Below are 25,840 nucleotides of genomic sequence, written 5' to 3' on the forward strand. Positions count from 1 at the left end.
AATCTGAGCCACTGTAAAAACTTGTTGCACGCAATTTTGCTAAAGAAAAAAGTTATTTTCTTTAGCATAAAGAATCACATAGTGTATTCCAAATGCGGGAATTTTGAGAAACCCAATGTGTGTGTATATATATATATATATATATATATCCTTCTAAAAAATGTGAATAAAAAAAGTTTCACGCTTAAATGAAAAATGTGTTCACTTTGTTTCAAAAAATAAAAATATATAATATGCAAAATATGTATGTATGTATATATGTATATATATATATATATATATATATATATATATATATATATATATATATATTTCTTTTATTCCTTTCCTTCCGCCACAAAAATAATTATTCGAAAAATATAGTCATAAGATACGTAATAAGAAAAAGTCGCAACGGAGGGGGAGAAAGAGAGAGAGAGAGAGAGAGAGAGAGAGAGAGAGCGAGAGAGAGAGAATAGATAGAAAGAGCACAATGAAAAGAGAAGATGAGAACATGGCGGCGCGGCGACGAGTCCGGTCCTTCCCCCATCACGTTCACGTGCTCTGTCCACGCGCAATTTGTTTATCTTCTCATTTATATCATCTTCGCCACCTGTTTATTTATTTGTTTATATCATCTTCGCCTTTGCCGGATCCTACTATCTTATCTATCCTTCCCCTCTCCGTGACGTTATGTCCTTCGAATCGCAATTTTCTATTTGTTTATATCAAATTTGTTTATCTATTTGTTTATCTATTTGTTTTTATAACCGGATTATATCGCCCCCTCGCGGCTCATTTCAAAGAACCGCCGCCCTTGCTTTCTCCCTCCCCTCTACCTCCGCGCCCCCCGCCTTCCCCCCGCACATCCGCACCCCTCTCGGAGCTCCCGGGTTAGAACCAGCCTAATATACCTACTCACGAGAGTGAGTACCTACTCTTTTATTTTCATAATAATTGTATAAAACAGACTAAGCACGCTTGTAATTGTCGCGAGTGAGCTTATCTAATCACTCGTTGCCTTATCGATCTCGTTTCATACATTTCATTCCTCTTCTATAATTCGTCTTGTTTTTTTTTTCTTTTTTCCATGTTTATGTATTTCCATGTTTCTGTTTCCGTACTAATTTTCTTTATTTTTTCTTCTTTTTTTCTAAATTTTTCTTTTTTATTCTTGCAAAAATTCTGGTATTATTGTCTGTGATATCTATATTCTTCTAATAGCTTTTTGTTCTTCTTTGCTCTTCTGAGAAATCTTTTGAGTTTTCTCTTCCTCTCTTTTCATTTTTTATTCTAATCACTTTTTTTCACGTAGTGTTTTTTCTTTTATCAATATTTCTTTTTCCTGTGTAGCTGCTTTTATTCTTTTTTTCAGCTCCGTCTATGCATCGTCCAGATTTGTTTCCTTAAATTTCCAAGATCTTAAAATTTCTCTAAACTTCTCAATTCCTTCTTCTGTCCATATTTGTTGCTTAAAGTTTATGCTCCTGTCTTCTTGTTCTGTATCCAGAGCGCGTTTTTATCGTCTGTCTGTATATATACACAAATTGGTAAATGGTCCGATTTTGTTCTCTCTTCAACTATCAGCTTTTCAATCTTTTCTCTTGTCTCGATATTTCCTATTGCATAATCAATTACTGAGCTGCCTCTTATATCTATCTACATTAATTCTTCTTCTTCATCTCCAGTAGTTCAGAATGTTCCATCTTCTTTCTTCTATCTCTTCTAGACATTTCTTACCCTCGATGTTTATCGTCTTGTCCCTTGATTCTCTGCCTCGTCTCTGTCGTTTCACGCTTCTCCCGAAATCTCTCCACATAAACGTTCCTTCTGGTATTGAAATCTATTAAAAGACTTCCTTCATTATCTTCGGATATTAAAGCTTTGATTTTTGTCATAATTTCGGTTATTCCTTTAAAACGGAGCTAGATTTTCCCGTCGAATACGAATATAATAAATATGGTTGAACGCGGAATAGCTCGCCGACGGGACGGGTTCGGTCGGAGAAATAATTATTAGAGATTTAGTTGTAAGTAATAATAGATATAATTTATTGTAAAATAAAATAAAATAAATAACAGCAGATATGTAACAATAGTGTTGGTATAACAAAATGCAAGTGCAGATGACAGAAATGTTGATTTAAATTGTATGTCGATGCGAGATATAGCGCGGATACTTGCAGGCGGGCGATTGTTCGGCGAGATCACCAGAGCGCGGTATTTGTCGGAGCGCGATTTCAATAATTATAGCCGCGATATTTTCGTAAGTTTTTGCGGGCTTGAGGCGGTTGCGAATCATCGCGGACGCGATTGCCTAGCAACGGCGGCTGTAAATTAAGCGTTAATATTTACGCATGTGATTTGTACACTCGGCGAATCTATCGAATTTCTGTCGATCTATTATCGCGTGGATCGCGGCGCGTAAAGATGGCTAGTGTGCAGCGGAATTTAGCGAGTATACCCCGATTTCTCGGATGCAACTGCGAACGGAGCAGCGATCAGCCGGGAATGCCCGGGCGGAGGCGAGTTGTTCACCTTCGGTGATGCGTCCTCTTGAATGGATGTTGTGAGAGATTTAGAAATTTTGCAACTGCGTGCCGGTTAACCGGGCGAAGCAAGGAACACCCTCGTGTACTTCTCGCAGTTGTAGGAAAGCGATGGTCGGTTCGGAAGATACACAGGTTTTAGCGTCAGCCGAAAATTTCCTGGCGGCGGCGTGGTACCTCGGTATTTCGCTTAACTTCTCTTTCAGAGCGGAGCGCGGATCGATTCGTGGAAGCGAATCTGAGGTAGGAGCGGTTCAAGGAAGATCTAGCTTGATAGAGCGGAGGACGACTTTTTATACCCTCACGATCCGATATTCGGTCGGATTCGGAGCAGTTCGGATCAAATCGTAGGTGATCATTAATTCGTCACCGCTCTAATTAGTTGATCGCTCTTTTCAATCTGCGATTATTTTCGACAGTATTCGATTAATTTCGGAGATTGCTCTCGCTGAGCCGAGATCTTCTCTTACATTCGGACTCGCTCGGTGTCTGTTCGGTTGATTTCGGCGGCTCTACGCCGTCGACTCGCAATTAGTTTTGCGAGCCTAATTAATTAAAATTAAAATGGCGCAAAGCGTCTTTTGCTCGACGTATCGTCGATCGCAGCATTTGGCGACGGATGGACGGCCGCGGAACGGTGTATAAAAATATGCACTGTTACATCTTTATTATTATATACTATTATTATTATCTTCCATTTATTTCTTCTATAGTTACTCTCCTTACGTGTAGTCCTTCAGTCTTTTTTTCATATATGCTATCTATCTTTCTATCTTGTTCTGTGTTGTCTATATTCTCTTCCTGGATATTCTTCTTTACTCCTGTAATGATTCTTCCTATCGCTCTTTTTTTATTCTTCTCTCTCTTGGCGTGTTGACACTTTCAGTTGAAATCCTCTGGTATGCGCTCTTTTAATTTATTCCCGTGTTTTTCTTCTATCCACATTTCGACTATTATTCTGATTATATCGAATTCTTTGATATATTCCCAAAATTGCGCATCTTTATTGTCCAGTCCTGCAACATTTTTTTTTCGTAACGTGGGGAAAAATCCCCTTACGCACGATGTGTGGGACTCGAGAGTACGTAAAAGAGCGCATTCCTTACCCGCTAAAAACCCACGAACCTCTCAGGCGTATAAGAAGGTGGCCAGGGAATCGTGGTAGCATACAATCCGACCACCCTCACGTCATGGAGACATCCCAACACCCAGGGCATCTACGTGAGTAGAGAGCAAATAGGGCCTCTTTAAGGAGATAATGCTTCACTTTCATGCGCCGGTAATGGATCCCTGCAGAGGGAGGACAACCGAGACCTGTCTTCTTCCAGCTCGTAAAACCACGACATGCACAGCAACTTTCGAGGGCGCTCGATGAGACGAGCGAAGTGGTCGAATTCGCGCCGCTGATCACTGGTTAGATTCGTAACCGGCAGCGCGAGCGACTTTTTCTCATCAGAGGATAAATTCTCCTCCACCATAAGGCGATGGGTGATAGAGAGGTAAGAAACCTTAGTCTTTACCGCCTTAGGAAGAGGTTGACCCTGGACCTGGCTTTTTCAATCTGCAAAACCGTTGGCGACGCAAGTCGCATAGAAGCAATCCCGTCAGAACAGGGGCGACCCCTATTTCTCTTCAAAGAACTAGAAGGTCCCACATCCGAATCCCGGATGCACGGGAGGAGGCCCTAATCCCACTGGGATCAATCATTCTCACCAGAGCTAGGGGATTGACCACCTCCATGGAGGTGATCGTCGGCCCAAAGATGGAGAAAGCCGATGGCCGATACCACCACAGCTGGAGGATCAGATCAACCCTGCCGCATCAACCCTGGGTCCCAGACAGACCACAGGAATCAAGAGCTCCACATCCATGTATCCTATCCACGTATCCTATCGGAAGTGTGCAAGAGCAGCTCATCAGCCGCAGATTCCTCCGAGACCTAAAATATCTCCTTCTCTTTGGCAGGAGAAAGAGTGGTCACCAGATTATCTTCCTCCTCGAATTCGGAGCAGACCGCGTCCCGTAGCCGAGGCCGGGAATGTGCTCGAATGTCCCCGAACGAATCAAAGACTCGTAGAAAACGGGACATCCGGAGAAAGCCCCGAGAGCGTTCCCAGAAGATTTCGGCAGATGCTCTCGCCTTCACGACGAGTTCTAACCGTCTCACGAATAATATCACGACAGAACTGGACCCATCGGGTGATCACGGAAGGATCAAATCGACGTAATCCAGCTTAAACACAGGTCTGAACTTACTGTCATGCTCTGAGGGCCCGCGAGAGCCAACAGAGCAGGCATTTCGGCGATTGCAGGCCAGCGAAGCTCACCGGAGACTTTGCTACCCACCCGTCGTCGATGATGACATGGGGAGGGAGGGAGAGGGGCGGGACGCTATCCTCACCAACACGCCGAGCCCTGGGTGTCCGATCACTCTGGGCCGGTAATCCTTTCTCTGTTGAATCCATATCCATAAAAAATTGAATATGGTTTTTTATTCGAAGTGGCCTTCCTCTCGATCGGTTGCCATGACCCGGCTAAGGGTCCAATCTACCCCATACGTCACATCATGCCGTCAGACTTAGACCTCGGAATAAGTCCATGCGGCCTTGATGACATCCAGACGGCGGACTCTGTCCCGGAATATATCCAGGCAGCCCCGCAATCCGTTCTTTGGGAGAACATAGCCCTCCTTCCCCCGTGGCCTGTGTCAAGCCGCACCGCCAGGAGCATCTAGCAATGCGGCGACACGCCTGCGAGAACACCCGCTCATTGGGCACTTAGACCCTGATTCCTCACACCTTTCCTCGGTCTTTCCCGGGAATGATCTCCGGTACTACTAACAGGTGATCATCAGAACAGGGAGCCTCTTCATCACGACAAGGTGGCCCATCACGAGGGGAGTCCTGCAACATTCCAGAACCCAATTTTAATTTTTCTTATCTCTGTGCCTATTTCTATATTCTTATTTTTTTCATTTTCGTCTTTTCTCTTATATTTCTTTCCTATATTCTTGTGTTGCTGCCCTTGTTTAGTCCCTCTTTTGCTTTTCTACTTCTTTTTTCTTATCCCGCCTTCCCCTGCGGTCTGCTCTCGCAAGCCTCGGCGGAATGATTACGCGGGCTCTTCCTCTCTCCGCTCACTATCTATGAGCTTACGGAGCTCTGCTCCAAAAATTTTGCTCTTTTAACTCCTCTTTTCCTTTCCATACAAACTTTTTCTCGTTAACTTGCAACTTCTTATAACCGATTTTTACTTTGGCTCCCCTTTTTTTCCGCTTCCGCTGTCATGCGTATTTCCTTTTGCATTTGCTTCTCCTTCTAAGTTAAATCATTATCTATGAATATATTATATCTATATTATATCTTATCTTTCAGATTCTTTTTCTTTACCATAATTTCTCTTTTCTGATCCTTGCCTTTCATTTTACTGTTACATGTTTGTGCTTTTTCTCCAGTATGCTTCTTCTACAATCGCGTCGACGTTGAGTTCATTCTTTAACATTTTTTCCACTGCCGCTTTTAATGATTCTCTTTTGGGACCTCCCATTTTTTTATTATGATATTGTTTTTTCTTCTTTTTCTCTTTCTTATCTCTTCTAATTCTTCTAATTTTCTAATTTTTTCCCATAAATCTTCGTCTTCTCTATTTCTTATCACTAAATTTTCTATCTTGGTCTCTACTTCCTTGATCCTTCTTTCCCACTTTTCTTCTTTCTTTCTCCATTCATCCTTGATTGCTTTTATTATTTCTCCTATTGCGCTTTTTAATTCTTTTCTGATGTCTTTCATTTATTGTTCTTATGTCTTCTTCCATTATATTATTGTCTTCTTTTGAACCTCCCTCTGTTTCTGTTTTTGATCCTTTTTCTTCCTTACAATGTATTTTTCTTCCTGGTGGTGATCTTGCAATTTTCTTTGCTTTTTTCGAATTTTCCTAAAAGCTTCTTTTCTGCTTTGATTCTGTCTTCCTCTTCATTTCTTCTTCTTTTGTTTAAAATATCGATCGATCCCTCACTTCCCGCTCTCGATCTTGATACTAGATGGTCTGAAATTGTATTTCCTTTTTTGTTTCCTTCTCTTTTCTCCCTCGTCGACGCTCTCTCTTCCTGTATTGTCCTCTGTTTGTTCATGTTATTCATTGATCGTTTCCTGATTTATCGATCAAACTATTTTTCCCACTTCTATTTACCGCTCTTAGTTTTATTCTATTTTATCGATCTTGATCTTGCAAGAGTGAGGCTTATCAGATGTCACCTTACCTTCTCTGCTGTTTTCTCTACGTACATGACATGGACATAACCTTATATTATATACCCTTCCTTGACTTGCCTCTTTTTCTTTAACTTCTTCCTAGGATTTCTCGCCGTTATTTTCCGTTGCATCTCTCTATCTTCGCGTCTTCTCTTGATTATGTTTCCTCCTTTCCTCTAAAATTCTATTTCTCTTTTTTTATCTTTTTGAGCGCTTTTTACTTCTACATGTTACTCTTGCGACTTCGATCGATGCAACTCTCGTGTAAATAGTATATAAGTACATACCATTATCATTTTCTTCTATTACATCTGATAATTCACTTGAAATTACATTATTTATAAAATATTCATTGAAAAATTCTGAATCTGCAAACAGTTAAGTATTTTATATATATATATATATATATATATATATATATATATATAATACTTAACTGTTTGCAGATCCAGAATTTTTCAATGAATATTTTATAAATAATTTTGTAATTTTAAGTGAATTATTAGATTGCTTTCAGATATATATATATATATATATATATATATATATATATATATATGCTCTATATATATATATATATATATATATATATACATATATATTATACATATTATACATATATATATATATATATATATATATATATATATATTTGTAATAATGATAGTTTGATTTTGCGTGTAGAGTGGATTTTGCTGCTGATTGTGAGACAGTAAATGTGATTGTGCGAGAATGAATGGAAAAAGCGAGAGCATTGCCTGTGATGCTTGCGTGTGTTTGATGCAACTTGATAGGTGGCTGGCGTACGAGGACGAGAGGCCCTTGGCATCTCCTTCTGGAGTTGAAGTGTCTCACCAGCTGATCTGACCAGCTATGTGGGAGGCCAACGATGAAAGCAATTGGTGAGTCAAGCAGGCAAGGCGGAATAAGCAGGAAGAGATCCACAATATGTTGCAAGTAAAACAAGTAGAGCGACGGTAGCGCAAGCTTATCTCTAGAGGGATGCGAGGATAGGAAGGTTGTGTGCACGCCTAATCTTGATACAATGATTAAAAATTAAAAGCCATGCCTATATTTAGCGATTATGTACAGATGTATAGATGTATAATTGTAGACGCGAAAGTGCGTCTACAACTTATATTATGTTTGCGTGCCGCGAGAATGGAACGTGGGTGCGCCGTAATCTGTGGTCTTAGCGAGTAGGCCCGCTAATTCGCAAAGCTTCTTTTGTCTCCTCTTCTCCGAATCCTCCTCTTCGGGGAGGCGCGGGTAGTCCTGGTCGGATAACATAGAGGGTCTCTCTTTCGATTAATAGCTTTGATTGATTAATAGCTTTAGTGGAAAAGCGCCGTGTGTCTCGACGGGGCTGTCTTGTTTAAATTGGGCTTAGCTCTATGGCGTAGAGCCGCCAGGAGCCCTGTTGACTGGGGCTGGCGCCCGAGGAACGTCCGGGTGTTGGAGGACAAACGATCACTACGGGCTCCCGGTTTGAAGGTCTCCTCTCAAGAGGAGAAGCCGGCCGCGAGGGACTGCTTTCTGGAGATGACGCCAAATAGCTCTAATAGCCGTTGTCGCGTGCGCTTAGAGATCCGACACTTGCGTTGTCACGGGTGGCGGGTCCAAACCGCCAGAAGCGTTCAAAGCCGATAATCCTGGTGGCGGTGTTCCTGATTGTGCGGAACTGAGCTTCATAACTGGCGCAGGCGGTTGCTGGAGGCCGACATCGCCCGCTGAGGGCTCGTCTGGAGTCGGGCGATTATGCTGTGTGGGCGGCCGCGACGAGGCCGGACACGGGCGGATTGGGTGGCGTTTACGACCACGTGGAAACTGCCGGAACGAGATGATGAAGTGGCGATTATATTATGTTTACAGCCGCGAGAAACTGGTATAACGTTTACGGCTGCGAGGAAGGCTGTACGGCATTTACGGCCGCGAGAAAGAAAGCGGCGTTCACGGTCGCGTGAGAGAAGTCGCCCGGAAACGGATTGTGCTGCATTTACAACCGAGTTAGAGTACGACCGGAGGTCCGCTCGGACTTCCCAGCGTTTATTGCCGTATGCTGGCACTAGGCCGGAGCTGGCCCCTGGCCCAAAAAGATCACAGCAATAATGCTAACGGGACCGCTTACAGCACACTATAGCACACAAACACAAGCGAACGCTCATGTACATGTGCCCGCCGTACTTCGGCCAGCGTTGGGAGGACACAGACATATTCTCTATTGTCTCTTTTTTTCCTGAACTGTCTACGGTGTATAGTGAGCAGTCTATCGTATTTGGACGCTTATATATACTTATACTATATATATATATATATATATATATATATATATATATATATACTTATGAATTAAATATTATAACTATATTTATTAATTAAATAAATATATAATGTACAAAATGAATGTAGAAAATAAATATATAAATTAAATAATAGAAACATATTAGATTTATGAAGATATTAAAAATAATTAGAGAAATAAAGAAGAAAAGCAAAAACGTAAATAATTAATGAATAATAGAAATCCATTCTTGGCCGATATATACGCCTTTTTTTTAAGTTTTAAGTCATTAATTTCGAAAGATAACTTCATTAATACAATCATTAATACAAAAAAATATAAACTTAAATACATGAAATATAAAATTAATTTCACTTCACTTATTTTGTAATAAGTATTCTGTTAATGTATTTCTTACTTTGCAAATACATATAAAATATAAAATCCAATCGGACAATCTTTACGTTATGTATAGTTATTGTTGGATATTCTCATAAAAATATTTAGTTAATTATGCAATTGTACTCAAAACAATAATTCTTTGACAAACATAAAGAAAAGATTTATTTTATAAGAATTTTTATATTTTTCTTATCATTGCGAAATAAGATATAAAAAAATAAGATATGAAAAAAAGTTTTTAATTTGACAGATTAAAAAATATTCACATTTTTGCAAATTTTTGGGGAATAAGAAAGTCTTTTCTATTTTATTACTTTTTTTAATATCGTAATCAATCATTATTCATATTATACATACTTGCATAATATTAAAGCATGAAAGTGCAAAGAAATAGAATTTAATATTGTAACAACAATAATATGGATATATAAAAAGTTTGATAGATGACAGTAGTAAATGGGGCACTATGGCGCGTCAAAACAAATCCCCACCACCTTCCCACTGGCACCAGGGGCGTGGCCCCCGACAGTCAAAAACTGACAGCCACGTGGAAATGGAGCATTCTGATTGGTCGGTGGGGGTGGGAGGTGATAATTAGATAATTAGTGGGAGCGTTCTGATTGGCTGTCTCCGTAGCTGCCCGGCGCGTGATTGGCTCTATCCCCCATAGTGCCCCATGTGTGCGATTGGTTGTCGAAATGCTAGACGAAAAAGTAGGAGAAGGAGAGAAAGTGTCTGGGAGTCCGTTCGGAGTCCGAAAACAAAATGGCGTTTGCGAAAAGAAATATGGCGAGTCTGTAAAAGGAATATACTTGTTGAGAATGTAATGCGATTTTTTGTGACACGCGGGATGGAACGAGATGGGATGAGAAGAAAAATTTTTTGTGGGATTTTATTGGCTGTATATGGGATATGAAGAATCACGTTTTTCTTAGGGCGAAAGATTTCTCGGCGCCTTATAGTCGGTGAATTTAGAAATTTCTCGACTCGTTTGACATTTTTTGTATGGAGGAAATGCAGGTTACAAATGGATATAGGTTTTGAAGACGTGAGGTTTGTCGGAGTGTAATAACCATTAGAATTATTCAGCGTGTCGTACGGTATTTGGTAGTGGAAAACAGGAACGGACAGGTTCACACTAGAGGTTTCTGACGACGACGACGACGACGACGAACTTGGAGTAATACGAGGATTTTATCCTATCCACAAACACGTGGGCTGAAAAAATTTTTTTTCGACGTGATGATAACTATGCAAGCATACTGAAGAGAGAGAGAGAGAGAGAGAGAGAGAGAGAGAGAGAGAGAGAGAGAGAGAGAGAGAGAGAGAGAGAGAGAATGTGTGGGTCAGGAAAGCATAGAGGTAGTAGAAGACAATAAGAAAACACGCTAGCGCATTTACCCGCGTAAATGACTTTCAAAAAAGAGATGTGAAAAATTTAGGATAAAGGGAGAGATAAAGAAATGACGTAAATTTGAATGTATGTTATCAAGTATAAGTTGAATTTATTTTTCGCATGTATATGAATATGTTTGTTACAGAGTTATTCTTCTTGTTACAAAATTAAATACACGATTCGGTTATTATATAAAAATTATAACTCACGATTCAATAAAATTATAGTAGTAATTTCTTTAAATTTCAATGTAATTAATTCTAAAAATACAATATCAAAATATGTATCCAAAAATGATAAATTATTTATTTGCGTTCTCACAGCAAGTTCGATATCCTTTTGGTTGCCTCAGACAGCGAGCTTGATGATATCGGCGTCGATGTAATTGTTAGGTAGACATAGTTCTATCTCCGTGATCAAATAATATGCGCATTCATTAACAGTATCGATGACGAATGCTAGCTGGTTTATATGAGCATCGACACATTTGACGATATTCTCCATTCTTTGAAAAATAGCTTGTTGTATTACAACTGCGACGGAATAAGTTTTCCTTTTTTTCGACGGAGGTTGTTCCTCCGTTTTCGAGTCTGCTTGTGTATTTCCAGTACTGTTTTCTTTAGGAAAATTTTCATTTTCCTTATACGTCACCAATACAGCTTTCCATCCGTAGGCAGAGGTGAAGTTGATGAATATGTTTGCAAACGCGATGGGATTTACTTTGCTTTTGCTGTTTCCGTTAAAGTATGCGCTTATGTACCGAATACTGTCTTGAAATTGCTGTCACGTATCCGGATCAAAGCTGATTCCTTCTGCAGAATTACCACTCAATTTAACGACAGGCTCGAAGATCTTTTCCTTAGATACTTGTAATCCCACGTGCAATTTCTTCGTATGAGAGGTATTGAGAGGGTACGTCATAGAAAGCAGCAAATTTTGTTCCACATTTTGCACAGAGTTCTTGAATATTTTGGGAATATTTTCTAATTTAGCGGGATTCGCAGCTTTTTGTCCGGCCATATTACTCGATGAGAGAATTTTGAACAAAATGTCCACTTTTAACAAACGAAAACTCGGAGGGATATTTTCGAAATAGACGCTTCGAATGTCGATACTCGAGTGAAGCAGTGTAGCGTTACAACATTACCTACTTATTTCGCATCTTCCCCTCCCTTTGAAATAAACAAAAAAAGTACGTTTTATAAATAATATACAGTTAACCCGTAGAAGAAACGCGTCTTTTCGCTTTGTCTCTGCTTTTTTTCAATGAAAAACTTTTCTCGAATAACAGAATTATTACAGATTCGATCATGTTCGAACACGCGTGAGTCTTAGATGTTAGATGAGAAAAATTTTAAATAAATAAATTATTGAACATTCGAGTAAACTATAATTTTACGTTACTTTTTCAACAAGGAAAGAATTTTCTCGAATAAAGCAAATATTACAGATTCGATCACGTTCGAACGTGTCAGGGTATTAGATGAGAAAATTAAAAAAAAAAATCATCGTAAATGCGGAAACTATTTCAAGAAGAAGAAGAAAGTAACGAAGTATACAATAGAAGTACGAGTAAGAAATATTTTATAAATGTTTAAAATTTGTTAATGTTTAATTTGTTAAATGTTTAAAAATTTGAAGAAGCGAGAACTTTCCCCAAATTTAAATAATAATAACTATTTATTTGGACGTGTTATATATCTGGCGCCGTTTATACGCCGTTAATAAATAAAAAAAAGTGAAATCGAAAAAGAGTCAAGCTACAAGTAATATAAATTTTTCAAGAAAAAATTATTTATTACTTGGGCTGAGACAGCATTCTTATTCTCACGCTCTCGAAACTACAAGATAATTCTATAATTTTTTATAAATCTCTTTTGGAAAAGATTTTCCCTATAAATAGTGTCTTGTATTATTGGAAATCTATTCCCGAGTTGAACTCTGCTGTGTTTCACCTTGGTTTTGTCGTGCAGAATTTAAAAGTTTGTGTTCGCGATATTTTGTGCGAAAAATGACTAGTGTAGTTATTTAAAAAATCATAAAGTTAGCATCGAGGTTGGATATCCGCATAAACGAGGACAAATTTTTGTCTAAAATATCCAATGTTTCGCTCGATGATAATTATCTAGTTTTTATGCGTTTTTCGTGCGAGTGTTCAGATATAATATTAGGGGTGCTGTATCAATTGGGATACTTCGCTGACGACGAGCGTTTACTCCGGATTGCCGGAGAAATAATTAAAACGCGACGTGCGGTTGGACACGAGGAGGAGGATGTGGGTGGACACATCCAAAATCTCCTCTCTCATCTCCATAATGGTAAGTGACTCTCTATTATTTCCATAAAAGTAACTCCTATATCGAACTGGTCGTGGTTTAATTTTTAATAATAAATTGTAGCAAGAAATGCGCGTCAAAGAGCCACAGCGGTAATGTATCCACTCACGCAGATTCGGAGGCGACGCGCGGAGGACGAGCCAGAAGCAGGACCAGCACGTAAGTAATTTCGCTAAAAACTAGCTAGGAAGAATGTTAAAATGTAATTTTTACAATTTTCTAAGATTAAAATATTAAATGCTTTTAGGAAAGGCTCGTATTTTACCTACACAGGAATTGGAGGAGGAGGAGAAGAAGGAGGAAGAGGCGCCTCCGGAAATTATCCAACTATCATCTGGTAGGTTTACATTTTTAATAAATAATCTTTAAAACAAATGGTAAAAGCTAGAAAATCTTAATACAACTCTGTTTTTAGATACGGCAGTAAGTATTCCCTATCAGCGTGTGTTTTCACCTGGTAAGTTGATAGAGAAAAAATATTAATTAAAGTACATAATATCTTTATTAATCAAAGGACATAATATTAATATCAAAAATAAAAATTTACGATATATTTTTTCTTAGAATACGATCATATGTACTCCCCCATAATCCCAAAGGAAAGAATTTGGAACGAGGAAGAAGGGGAAGAAGAAGAAGTGCAGGAAGAAGAAGAGAATCAGGAAGAAGAAGAGGAAGAGGAGAGGAAGGAAGAAAAGGAAGAGGAGGGGGAGGAAGAGGAGATGGAGAATCGCGAGGAAGAACCCGAAGAAGGCGAAGAGGAAATTAGAGAAACACCGACTGGTATATAATCTTTTATCTTAATTTCTCGATTTGTGTTCATATTTAATTTTAAATTATCGAATTTTTTAATAGGAATTCCTCCCAATCCTATTCTCTACGCGAGAAGGAGCCGGCGATAAACGGCGTTACCTCAGAAAAATATGTATGTTTATCAAATTAAATACGAACATAATATTCTAAACAATCTCGAAGTATTTTCTATAAAATTCTAATTTTTGTAACTTTTGTACAGAGGCGAACATCGAAGAGTCGCAGCATGGAGGAGAACTTGCTGCTCAGGAAAATTTGGAGGAGGGGCAGGTGGAGGAGGAGCAGGAAACAACAGACGAAGAAAGGGAAGAGGAGGGGAAGGAGGTGGAAGAAGGAGGTCAAATGGAAGAGAAGGAGGAAGGAGAACAAGTGGAAGAGAAGGAGGAAAGAGAACAAGCGTGGCGGCGAGGTTAGAAATTTTAACAATTTAATATTGATCGGGGAAAATTCGTGTCGGTTTTGCAATATTAGGAAGAGAGGCGATATTCCGTTTGCGATCGCTACCCGAAGGAGTCGATGTTTATAACTGGCTTGAAAACGCATTCGCCAAAATTTACGCCTACGCGTTACATACCTCCGAACCGCATGATTACGTGGGATTTTTATTCGATTCGAAGGATTCAACGCGGTCCGGCGGGATTATCCTTTCGATCGGCACGCGACTTAACTAACATGAGGACATTTGGCGTCTCGTGAGTTCAGTAGCGCAAAGCTCCGGAGATTACGATGTCGTGCAGAATTTTAACGTACGCGTTTTCAATGTCGCGGTGCCCAGAGCGGACACGTTTCGAATAAACTTACATGGGAAGACGTTGCGAAACGTTCGATTTTAACAATCTCCAATTCGGACAATTTATGTTTTCTTCGCTCTCTCGCACAAATTTATCACGAGCGCGGAACGTTGCGTGCGGGGGTACTTCACGAGCGGTGGAATGTGGTAAGACATCAGAATTCCTCATTACAACGCGAGCTCGCGTTGGATTTGACGAGGAGAGCTGGTGTCATCATTCCACCGGAGGGTTGCGGGATTCGGGAGATAGAATGTTTCCAACGCTTTCTCGCCGCATCCGATATCGTCATTATTGTTTATAATTCTGTTATTTTTGGACACAACGAGAGACCTTTATTCGACGGAAGCACGGTACTCGCCTCTCTAAATGCGAACTTTTATATCGATTAAATATTATATATCACAAGCAACAACGACATTATAGCCTTATTTTAAATTTAAAAGCAGCCGCGGGGAGTAGAGGGGAGTATACCATGTAATCGGGTATCGTGAGGAAAGGGGTCATCGCTGTTCAAATAAATGTTCTCGTTGTAACAACGTGCCGCCGTGCGATCAACGCGAAATCGTAGAACTCGTTAGGTGCGAGACTTGCAAACGTTCGTTCTTCGGAAACGCATGGTTCGAACATCGTGCGACAAAGTCGTATGACGATAAAACTCCGACGAGCGTTTGTAACACCATTCGGCTCTGCGAAGGATGCGGGCAGGTTGTAAAAACGACAAAAAAATACGAATGCGGCGTTTCTTTTTGTAAAATTTGCAGTTTGCAAAAACCGGTAAACCACATTTTTACTACATGCAACCTCTCTCTCGCGAAGACAGATCCTCCGTTGTTGAGTCCGGCGGAGATTCTTCTATAATCGCGAGAGAGTGTGAGCAGAATAACTTGGATGAGCGAGAATGCAAAAAGGGGCGAGCGGCATTCGTGTTTTATGATTTTGAGACACGTCAAAATCAATCGCTTGAGGGAACCGATATAAAAATTCACGTCCTGACTCTGTGCGTCGCGCAACAGATTTGCGATTCGTGCGCGGAGATAGATAATTTGTCGGTGCGATGCGAGTAGTGCGGAGTACGTGAATTTGTTTTTCGGCAAAATCCGGTAAAACAATTTATCGAATTCGCAACACGTCCTACAAAACATTTTACACGTATTATTTGTATAGCCCATAACGCGAAATCGTTCGACGTACAGTTTATCCTTCGGCACATTGTAGAAAATTATTCCGGATTAGAACCTCGTAGAGTAGATTATAGTAGAAGACTATAATTTTGAACGGTACAAAAATTATAGTCTTAACAGTAACTCACACGAAATTTATCGACAATATTAACTATATGCCTATACGCTTGTCGGAATTATCGAAAGCCTTCGGGTTACCGGATAATTGTGACAAAGGTGTCTTTTCGCACTTATTTAATACTGCCGATAATCAAACATATGTCGGTCCACTACTCGATGTGCGTTATTATGTGCCCGAAACAATGCGAACATAGGAACACAAGCGTTTTCTCGCGTGGCACGCAGAAATGTCGGGAAAAAATGTAGTATTTGATTTCCAACGCGAAATACTCGAGTATTGTCGCACCGATGTTGATATCCTTCGCCGAGCATGCATGGCCTTCAGAAAAATATTCTTACAGCGGGGAAACGTGTGTCCATTCGAGGAATGTACAACTATCGCTTCAACGTGCATGAGAGTTTTTCGGAAAAACTTTTTGCGCGAAGAAGAAATAGGAATCATTCCTTCGGGTGGATACAGGTTTAAAGATAACCAGTCGCGCAAAGCCGTGCAATGGTTAATTTTGAAGGAACGTGAGATCGGTCATCGGATAATTCACGCGGGACGCGGACGCGAGTATCGTTTAGCGGAAGGCATGCTCGTTGACGGATATTACGAATGCGAGAATGGGGGTGAGACACGGCGTCATGTCTTGCAATTTCACGATTGCTTTTTTCACGGATGTCCGTACGTTGCTACCCATTATACCGTGATAAAATGCTCGAAAATTTTAACGATACGTTTGACGCGCGTTACGAACGAACGGTTGCAGCATCTTGGCGATTACGTCATCAAGGATATAAAAATCCTATCCTAAAAATGGGGAGTGCGTTTTCGAGGAAGAAATGCGCGGGAATCGAGAGATGCGAGAATTTCTTGAAAATCACCCCATGCAAATCCCACCTCTCGATCCTCGCAATGCATTTTTCGGCGGACGCACCGGCAATATCGCAATTCGATACGAGGTTACGGGCACCGAGAAGATACGGTACGTAGACATATGTTCTCTGTACCTGTACGTACTCAAGACCAGAGTTTTCTCAATTGGTCATCCGGATATTTATGTGAGTGAGGAATGCGCCGGTTTAATTGGAATCGCGCCAAATTTTAATTTTACTCCGGTCGAGGGTCTCGTACGTTGCCGAGTACTCCTCCCGCGTGATCTCTTCCACCCGGTACCGTATCGGCAAATTATTATTTGTTCTTTGCCGTACATGTTGTGAATCATTTTCTCGCGACGCGTACATTCACGACGATCCTGCGGAGCGTGAGTTCGAGAGCACGTGGATGTCCTGCGAATTACGCAGAACAGTCGAAAAAGGATAACTCGTGACGCGGGTAGACGAAATTTGGCAGTACAAATCCACGCGATATAACGCCGAAACGCGTCAGAGAGGGTTGTTTACTGAATATATCAACACTTTTTTGCAACTGAAACAAGAGGCGAGTGGGTGGCCGAGCGAATGCAACGACGACGTTGCTAAAGAACGCTACCTGCGGGAGTATGAAGCAACCGAGAGTATCAGTCTCGATAAAAACAACATCGTACGTAATCCCGGCTTACACTCCGTCGCCAAACTCTGTCTTAATTCGTTTTGGGGGAAATTCGGCCAGCGGAGTAACCCGCCGAATACGGAAATAATAAGATCCCTTCAGCGTTTCGCCGAATTGCTGTCGAGTCCTGAACACGAGATAGTCGGTGTATTGCCCGTCAACGAGGATGCGATATGCGTTTCGTGGCAATTAAAGAGCGAAACGGTGGTACCTTCGCCGATAACTAAGGTGGTGATAGTGGTGTTGTACCCCGGATGGGCTACAACGTTAATATTAGGGATAATCGGGTTCGTTAAGCTTAAGGAGTTGGGACTCCGAGCAGGATCAAAAGAATGGAATCTTCTTGAATTCATTATCACACACTTTCTTATTTTTAATTAATTTATTCTCACAAGTGCACAGATGCTTGATATATTAACGATTATACTTTACACACGGTTAAACGTCGTCGGGTGACTCGGTGCGTATCGCGTTACTCTGGCGGCCGATGACCGAATATGTCACTTGAGATGCTGATAGTACGGCTCGCGGGAACTTCGCTACGAGATTCGATAATATCTCGTGCGATTATTATAAGTCCGATTCCGGACGACACGTAGTTTTCGACTCCCCCGACTCTGCCTTGTATGGTCGATTATATAGACTGGTCGATGCCCGATCAGCATTCCGATCGGTTGCGTCGATTGATCGCGTGATATTGATTGCTTAATATCATGCCTGGTTCCATCAGCAAATTGAAGAATTTGCTGATAGACTTTTCGCAAATGTTCGCAATGTTCTCGCGCGATGCATTTCTGCGGTCTTTCGAAAGACTGATCGCAATTTTGGCGATCACGCATTTATGTCGTCTTTCGAAAGACTTTTTCCGATTTCATGCGGATTAATTTTGTTGCCATGCGGACTATTTTTATTATTAGTTGTAGATCTGGCTACAACAGTGGCATACACGACGGCACAAGCGCGATTAAAATTATATGAATATTTAAAAAAATTAGATCGTCGCGTATTATATTACGATACAGATTCTTGTATATATACGAGCAGCGGTGATCCCGAGGAGTACGAACCGCGTACTCCTCGGTTATTTTTTGGGGGACATGACGAACTCGAGAGTTACGGGCATGGTAGCTTCATCGAGGCGTTTGTATCTGGCGGGCCAAAGTTTTACGCGTATGTGGTACGTACACCGGACGCACGAAAATATGAAATATGCAAGATAAAGGGGATTAAATTAAATTTTGAAAACTCGAGGCTGCTTAATTTTAAGAGTATTTATAATTTATTATTAAATAGGGAAAAAGAGGAGGCGGAAGAGATAAATCTGCAATTTAAGACAATTCGCCGCATCGCGTTTCACGAAGTAATAACACGAAACGAAGTAAAAACGTGTGCTTCTGTTTTATTAAAGCGCAGATTCATCGACAATCGTCTTTCTTATCCCTATGGTTTTACGATATAATATTTTACTTAAAATTAAGTTAGATTAAGGCTCGGATTTTCCCCGTTCTCCCGCAAGTGTAAATATGTATACAGGATATGCATGTAAAAATTAAGATTATTTTTTATTTTAGTCATAGTTTATTTTAGTATTAAATTTAAGAAAAAATGTAATTTGAAAAATGTATATTATACGCAGTTTCGAATAGAAAATGTAAAATTACAAATGTAAATTTGCGTTTAGTTATTAAGAAAAAATGTAATAAAAATATTTATTTCTCTAATTGTAAGAAAAAGTATAATAAAAAAATTTTGTAAAATTAAATTTTTAAATCCAATTTTTTCTCATTTTCTTATAATTTTCCTATAACTTTCTTTTATCACTAATTTTTTATACAGAAAATATTTTGAATTTACAATAGAGAATCTTTAAAATATTTTGTAAAATATCTTTTAAATTATAATCCTAAATTATAATCGCATAAGTTATGATCTTTTAAATTACTTTGTAAAAGAAAAAGTTATAAATTTTTACGTCCGCAATAATAAGTATTCAATTATTTTTTCCGCGAGTAAGTTTCTCCGGCTTGAATTAGCTTTCGAGGAGCACCGCGTACAAGCTCGTAAGCGACGGTGCTCTCGCAGTGGACGCTCGCACGAGCGTACGAGCGAAGCTTGTCGCGGACGAGTACGAGCTCGTTACACAAAGATGCTGACGCGAGCACACCTCCGCCGTGGTGAGGCCCTTCCAAGAGTAAGCTAATCTCAAAAATCTCAAAAATCTCTCTGAGAAAAAATCAAGAACCTCAAGTGTCCCATCCCTTTATTTATTAATCTAAGTACGACGCGCAAGACGTTCATTTCGCGAAATGGATGTACGCTGGAAACATCCGTGGACGTCGATCGTGTGCGGACCGACGGGATGTGGAAAAACAATCTTTGTAAAGAGATTTCTTCGTCATTTATCCGTTACGGATAATGTCTATTTTGAGAGAATTTTGTTTTATTACACCGAATGGCAGGATGCTTATCAGCAACTTCAATACGAAACTCGAAATTCCGTAATCGAATTTCACGAGGGATTACCACGTCCGGAAGATTCCACGATCCATCCCGCGCGAAATTGATAATAATTGACGATCTTATGAGGAAATCGTCCTCGAGTGAGGCGATCGTGGATCTGTTTACTAAGGGAAGTCATCATAAGAATCTCAGCATAATTCTCATCACGCAAAATTTCTTTCATCAGGGCCGCGGACAACGCGATATATCTCTCAATGCGAATTACTTTGTGGTTTTCAAAAATCCACGAGATCGCGCACAAATTCGCTATCTCGCTCGACAAGTCTATCCCAATAATCCAAGTTCCTCTATCCCAAAGTTCCTCGAGGAAGCGTATCACGACGCCACGTCTCAACCTCACGAATATTTATTGCTCGATCTGAAACAATCGACTTCCGACGAGTATCGTTTTCACACGTGCATATTTCTCGATGATACGCTGAATTACGTTTACGTATCGCGCAGATCCTTTTCCGGAAGTTTCGTATAAAAGTATCGCATTTGTATTCTCACGCGACAGTCGCGCAACTTCCTCGCGATGAAGAAGAGAACGTCTTTGATTAATGCGAGAAAAATCGCAGAACGTTCGATCGGTAAGAAAAATATCTGTCTTCTCAAAGCGCTGTGTTATTTGAATAAAAATCAATGCGTCTCTTTCTTACGTCAGTCGGATGAAAAATTCATTCGTTGTATCTGCGAGTGTGTTTTCAATACTCTCAAGGGTAACGTCCCGCTCGAACGTTCTGAAAAAAGCATCTTTGCGTCGCATAGCGAAAAAAGACGGTAATTGGAAAAGTAAGAAAAGGTTATTACTACAGCGAGGTGAATTTTTACCGTATCTCATAGGGCCTATATTTTCGTTCCTATTTTCGAAAATTATCAGAGAATAGTCAGAAAGAGAGAGATAGAGAGAGAGAGAGGGAGAGGGAGAGAGAGAGAGAGAGAGAGAGAGAGAGAGAGAGAGAGAGAGAGAGAGAGAGAGAGAGAGAGAGTAAACCTAATTATGGAAACGGCAAAGAAGATGGTCTTGATTTCCACGGAAAATCTCGAAAGAATGCAGCAACGTTTCCAACAACATCAGCGATCAGAAATAGGCATCAGAGAAAACTCCATGCGACAGAATTCGGAGACAATACACGGACAAAATTTAAATTCCGTACAAACACTCGGAACGACTTTGTCACGGCTCGATTCCGAGCAGAATTCTTAATTCTCCCACCCCGCACGATGTAGGTGAGAAATGATAAATTGTATAAAGAAGTACTTTGACGATATCTCCATTTTGATAAAGCGCAAAAGGAAGATTCGACGCGTAACGCCGCCGATGAGAACAATTCAGATGCGCAGGAGGGGATTATGGTGGAACCAGCGCGCGAATCACAACCAAATAAGAAGGGAGGGTGTGCGTCACGACGGGGCCCGACCACGAACCAGTCGTGAAAACTCGTAATTATTTTGCGAAAAAATATCCTCAGCCAGGAATCGAACCTGGATCTCCTGCTTACCGAGCAGGCATCTTATCCTTTCGACTACCAAGGCATGTGATGATATTTATCGCAAATAACGTGTTTAGAATAACACGTCAACAATACAATGATACATATATATATATATATATACATATATTACAATATACATATATACGTGTGTTCTTTCGAATCCCCACGACCGGTATTCCAGAAAGATGATGGTCCTATTCTCTCGATTGAGCAAACTTTTTCATCTTGATGAGCAAGTAAGTAATATACTACGTGCCGAGTCTCTGCATAAGCGCGAACAGCAAAGCGTCGAAAAAATATTAGAAAAGGTGCCAAAAAGTTTTCGCGCCAAGGCGCGTTTACTTTTGAAACATTTGATCGATAAAGCAGTACCCGCGAGAATTACTTGGGACAAGGAAGGAATCGTGACTATCGATGGTGACGTTATAAAAGATTCGAATATCACGGAACTGATAAACGACGCGGTGCGCGAGAGAAAAATCGTGAAAGCAATAGGAAGAGGTCAGTTTGCGCGATTACTACGTACGACAAACACCCCGGCTGTATTCGCAGGAAATAAGAAATTGTTAGCAACCACATTTGTCAAGATATTATCATCACCATGAGCGAGTTCCACACCGAAAATACCGAGAAAACTTTCAACGACGTCAACTACGACGACGCCGTCGACGACGAGGAAAAGGATACGATGAAAAGGACATGAGAAAGGGACAAAAACGCAAGACCGAAGAAGAAGAGCGAGCGAAGTGCGCATTGTTTCTTTCGCCACGTTTTCGTAAAGATGATGTCCCTATAACTTTCGTGAAAGATTCTCGACAGGCAAGAAAGAGACGCTTACTCGATTGGAGGGAATTGAAATGACCAGGCTTGAAAATTTGTATTATGATCCAGCGCACTATGCGGGGTATTCGGCAACGGATAACTTGTCGCGTGCCGCTAAACCTAGAATTTCTCTCGTAAAGAAGTAGCTCGCTGGTTCGAATCGCAAGACGCGTACACGTTGCACCGTCCGACAAGATGAAAATTTCCGCGATTACGTTACAACGTGACGAATATCGACGATCTGTGAGAGACTGATTTGATCGAACTCCGTAATCTCAAAAGTTACAACGACGGTTTTCTTATCTTTTCGTGATTATCGATGTACTTAGTAAATTTGTCTGGGTAGAACCGTTGCGAGATAAAACAAGCAATTACGTGACAAGGGGCTTCCAAAATATTCTTTCGAGAAGCGATGGTCGAGTACTCGTGTACTTACAAACCGATAAAGGTAAAGAATTTATCGCGCGACCGATGCAAGATTTTTTAAAAGAAAGAGGCATACGTTATCGAGTAACTCGCAATCCGAACATCAAACCCGCCGTCATTAAACGCTTCAATAGAACGTTGAAGGAGCGAATGTGGCGCTATTTTACACATAAAAATATGCGGCGTTACATCGAAGTGCTGCAAGGTATCGTGGGCGCTTACAATCACACTCGTCATTCGTCCATCAAAATGCGACCATTACGAGAGAAAATGCGCGCATCGCACGCGAAAATATGGAGCGGCGTAGAGGGGAGAGAGAGAAGGAGGCATTGAAAGTAGTAGAACAAAAGGTTAAATTCAATGTTAACGATCTCGTTCGTATCAGTAGAGCAAAAGCCACTTTCGAGAAAGGATACGAAGCGCGGTGGAGCGAGGAAATATTTCAAATTTACACGTCACGTTCTTTATTGGCGAAGACCCCGCGTGTACGAATTGTGTGATTTATCGGGTGAATACATCGATGGGATTTTTATGAACAAGAATTAGCATGAGTCAGTAAAAATTTGGGAGAGAAAGAGTTTATTGTCGAGCGCGTGATAAAAAGCAGAGGACGCGGTGCTAATAAACAGCTGCTAGTTAGCTGGCAAAGATATCCCAGTAAATTCGATAGTTGGATTCCCGCTTCGAATTTAATTTATCTCCAGGATGGAGGAGGAGCAATTTTTTATGGTTCTTCCGAGCGATAGCAGTAAGAAGTATTTCCCGGGAAATACATGCTCTTCTTTCACCACGCAATTACCTCACGGCGTACATTTATTCGGGGAATGGGAAGTCGCGCTTAGCGAGATTCAATTTCCCTCCAGTCTTTTTCACGTACGTCGAAACGATAATAAGATTAGATTTGTTGATTTGAAGAGCGTAAAGGATGAGAAGAATGCTGATAAGTTTACGGTGAAAGAATTGCACTTACTGGCAGGGGTTTATGAAAATATAGAGGAACTTATCTACGCGATTAATAAAGAGTGCAGACGCACCGATTCGCATTTTATTTTCGAACTACAAAAAGACTCAGGTAATGTCCGTATAAGCATTGATTGTGACGACAACTGTACTCTCGTTCATTATATAAATCTGTCAGCTAATATTGTTCAAATATTGAGGATCAACATCGATGATACCGGCACAATTTACCGTCACAAGTTACCTAATTCCAACGAATTAACGCCCTTTTTGAAACTCGGTTATGCCATCGATAGTGGACGCGCTGTATCTTTCTGGACTGCAGAACCCTGTAGCATGTGGCACGGAATCCCTGATAAAATGTACGTTTATTGCGACATTTGCGAGCCTTACATAACCGGCGATACGCGGAGTCCGCTTCTTCGAATCGTTCCAATCGAAATACCCGGATGTAATTACACATACGGGATGAATCTAGTAAAATATTTCTCCACTTTGCAATATACTCCATTGCGTCAAACGAAATTCCATAAAATTGAAATAGATATAAAAGATCAGCGTGGAGAAAAAATACCATTCGTATCCGGAACGTTGATAGTAACATTACACTTTAGACGTGTATCCGTTAATTATCATTCGCAGTGGAAAGTCTACGAAGCTTTGAGAAAAAACTAACTAAACCTCCATGGAATACGACGAGTATTATGAAATGCAAAACGGTGGAGGCAGGGGAGGTGGAATTCTACGAATTTTCATCGGTTCAGCTTATCAGCGCGGTCATGATTAGTAGTTTCCTTGGAGGATTATTTAGAAGAGTATTTCCTTATCTAAGCAGGGGAATGCGCGCAGTCGGGAAAGAAGCTTTACGCGCCGAAATTGGTGTGATAGAGAATGTTGAAAACAACACTCCGTTCAAGGAAGCAGTCAAAATGCGACTCAAGGAATCGGGCGGAAATCTTAAGAGAAAAGCCAAAGAAAATATAAATAACTTGATGAAGGGCTCAGGATATAAAACATCCGCGAAAATACGAGCGGGCCAGTTTCCCTTTGAAGGGCACGACGCACGTACCGGTAAATCCGGGAGAAGCACGGTTCGTAAACGCAGACAGGTCAGTAAAAAATAGAAATCATCGAAAATCGGCGTGAAAAAAACGATTAAAAAAAAAACATCGAAGAGGAAAGCGGGCAAAATTAAAAAGGCAATGAAACATCGACGAAATAGCGGGAAAAAGCGCACCGATATATTCGCTTAACCGACGCACTTCGTAAATTTGAGAGATATGTCCTTTCTTCATACCCACTCGAGCGAGTGTTTAAAGAGCGAGCTCGATCTTTTCAGTTTACCTCCTACTCAAACCAGTATCGAGAGTTCGCAATGGGTTTATTACAAACCGGTAACCTCGCTCGCGGACGACGCACTTGTAGAATTCGTCGTACCCGGACACGGAGAAGATTATCTAGATCTCACGCATACTATGCTAAACTTTCGCGTACGAGTGGAAAGTTTATCCGGTCCTAAAACGTCGACAGGAGGAGGAGGAGGAGGAGGAGGAAACAAAGTAGGCCCTGTGAATCATTTACTATATTCGATGTTCAACCAGATCGACGTGTACTTCAATCAAAAACTCGTATCACTCCCAAACAACGTCTACGCGTACCGCGCGTACATCGAAGCATTGTTAAATTATTCTTCATCGGCAAAAACTTCCCATCTGATTTCCTGTCTATGGGACACGGACGAACCCGGTTATATGGACGCGCTATTAGAATCGGACAACCCCAATCAAGCTCTCGTGAGACGCGCCCGATACATTCAAGGAAAACGTTCGGTAGATCTAATAGGTCATCTTCATTGCGACGTCTTTAATTAGGATAAATTTTTAATTAACGGAGTGAAGGTTAGAATGAGACTCGTTCATTCGAGAGACGCGTTTTGCCTCATGGAAGGCAACTCAACGTCGAAAATACGCATTCTAGTTTACTCATAAGAAGAGCAAAAATAA

At 40.6% G+C, this 25,840-nt stretch overlaps 2 protein-coding genes across 2 annotated transcripts; both read left to right on the forward strand.

Annotated features, from left to right (window-relative positions):
* Positions 1-13,201: 13,201 nt before the first annotated feature.
* Positions 13,202-16,853, forward strand: LOC148935346 (uncharacterized). The gene is made up of 5 exons (XM_089081780.1): positions 13,202-13,351; positions 13,440-13,529; positions 13,608-13,649; positions 13,757-13,975; positions 14,208-16,853. Exons 1-5 carry the CDS (start codon positions 13,288-13,290, stop codon positions 14,417-14,419), a joined length of 627 nt encoding a protein of 208 aa, XP_088937906.1. The 5' UTR covers positions 13,202-13,287; the 3' UTR covers positions 14,420-16,853.
* A 6,588-nt stretch (positions 16,854-23,441) lies between these two features.
* On the forward strand, positions 23,442-25,386 carry LOC148935347 (uncharacterized). Its single transcript, XM_089081653.1, has one exon. The coding sequence runs from the start codon at positions 23,583-23,585 to the stop codon at positions 24,510-24,512; it is 930 nt and encodes a 309-aa protein (XP_088937779.1). The 5' UTR covers positions 23,442-23,582; the 3' UTR covers positions 24,513-25,386.
* The last annotated feature ends 454 nt before the right edge of the window (positions 25,387-25,840 follow it).

The sequence above is a fragment of the Pogonomyrmex barbatus genome, unplaced genomic scaffold, assembly GCF_055798465.1.
Source record: "Pogonomyrmex barbatus isolate J1 unplaced genomic scaffold, ASM5579846v1 scaffold5, whole genome shotgun sequence".
NCBI lineage: Eukaryota > Metazoa > Arthropoda > Insecta > Hymenoptera > Formicidae > Pogonomyrmex > Pogonomyrmex barbatus.

Excerpts from the sequence above, each read along its gene's own strand:
- LOC148935346 (XM_089081780.1), top strand. The coding sequence starts at position 13,288 with ATGTATCCACTCACGCAGATTCGGAGGCGACGCGCGGAGGACGAGCCA. Across the intron at positions 13,530-13,607 it reads AATTATCCAACTATCATCTG|ATACGGCAGTAAGTATTCCC; the intron begins GTAGGTTTACAT and ends CTCTGTTTTTAG. Across the intron at positions 13,976-14,207 it reads AATTAGAGAAACACCGACTG|AGGCGAACATCGAAGAGTCG; the intron begins GTATATAATCTT and ends ACTTTTGTACAG.
- LOC148935347 (XM_089081653.1), top strand. The coding sequence starts at position 23,583 with ATGGAGGAGGAGCAATTTTTTATGGTTCTTCCGAGCGATAGCAGTAAG.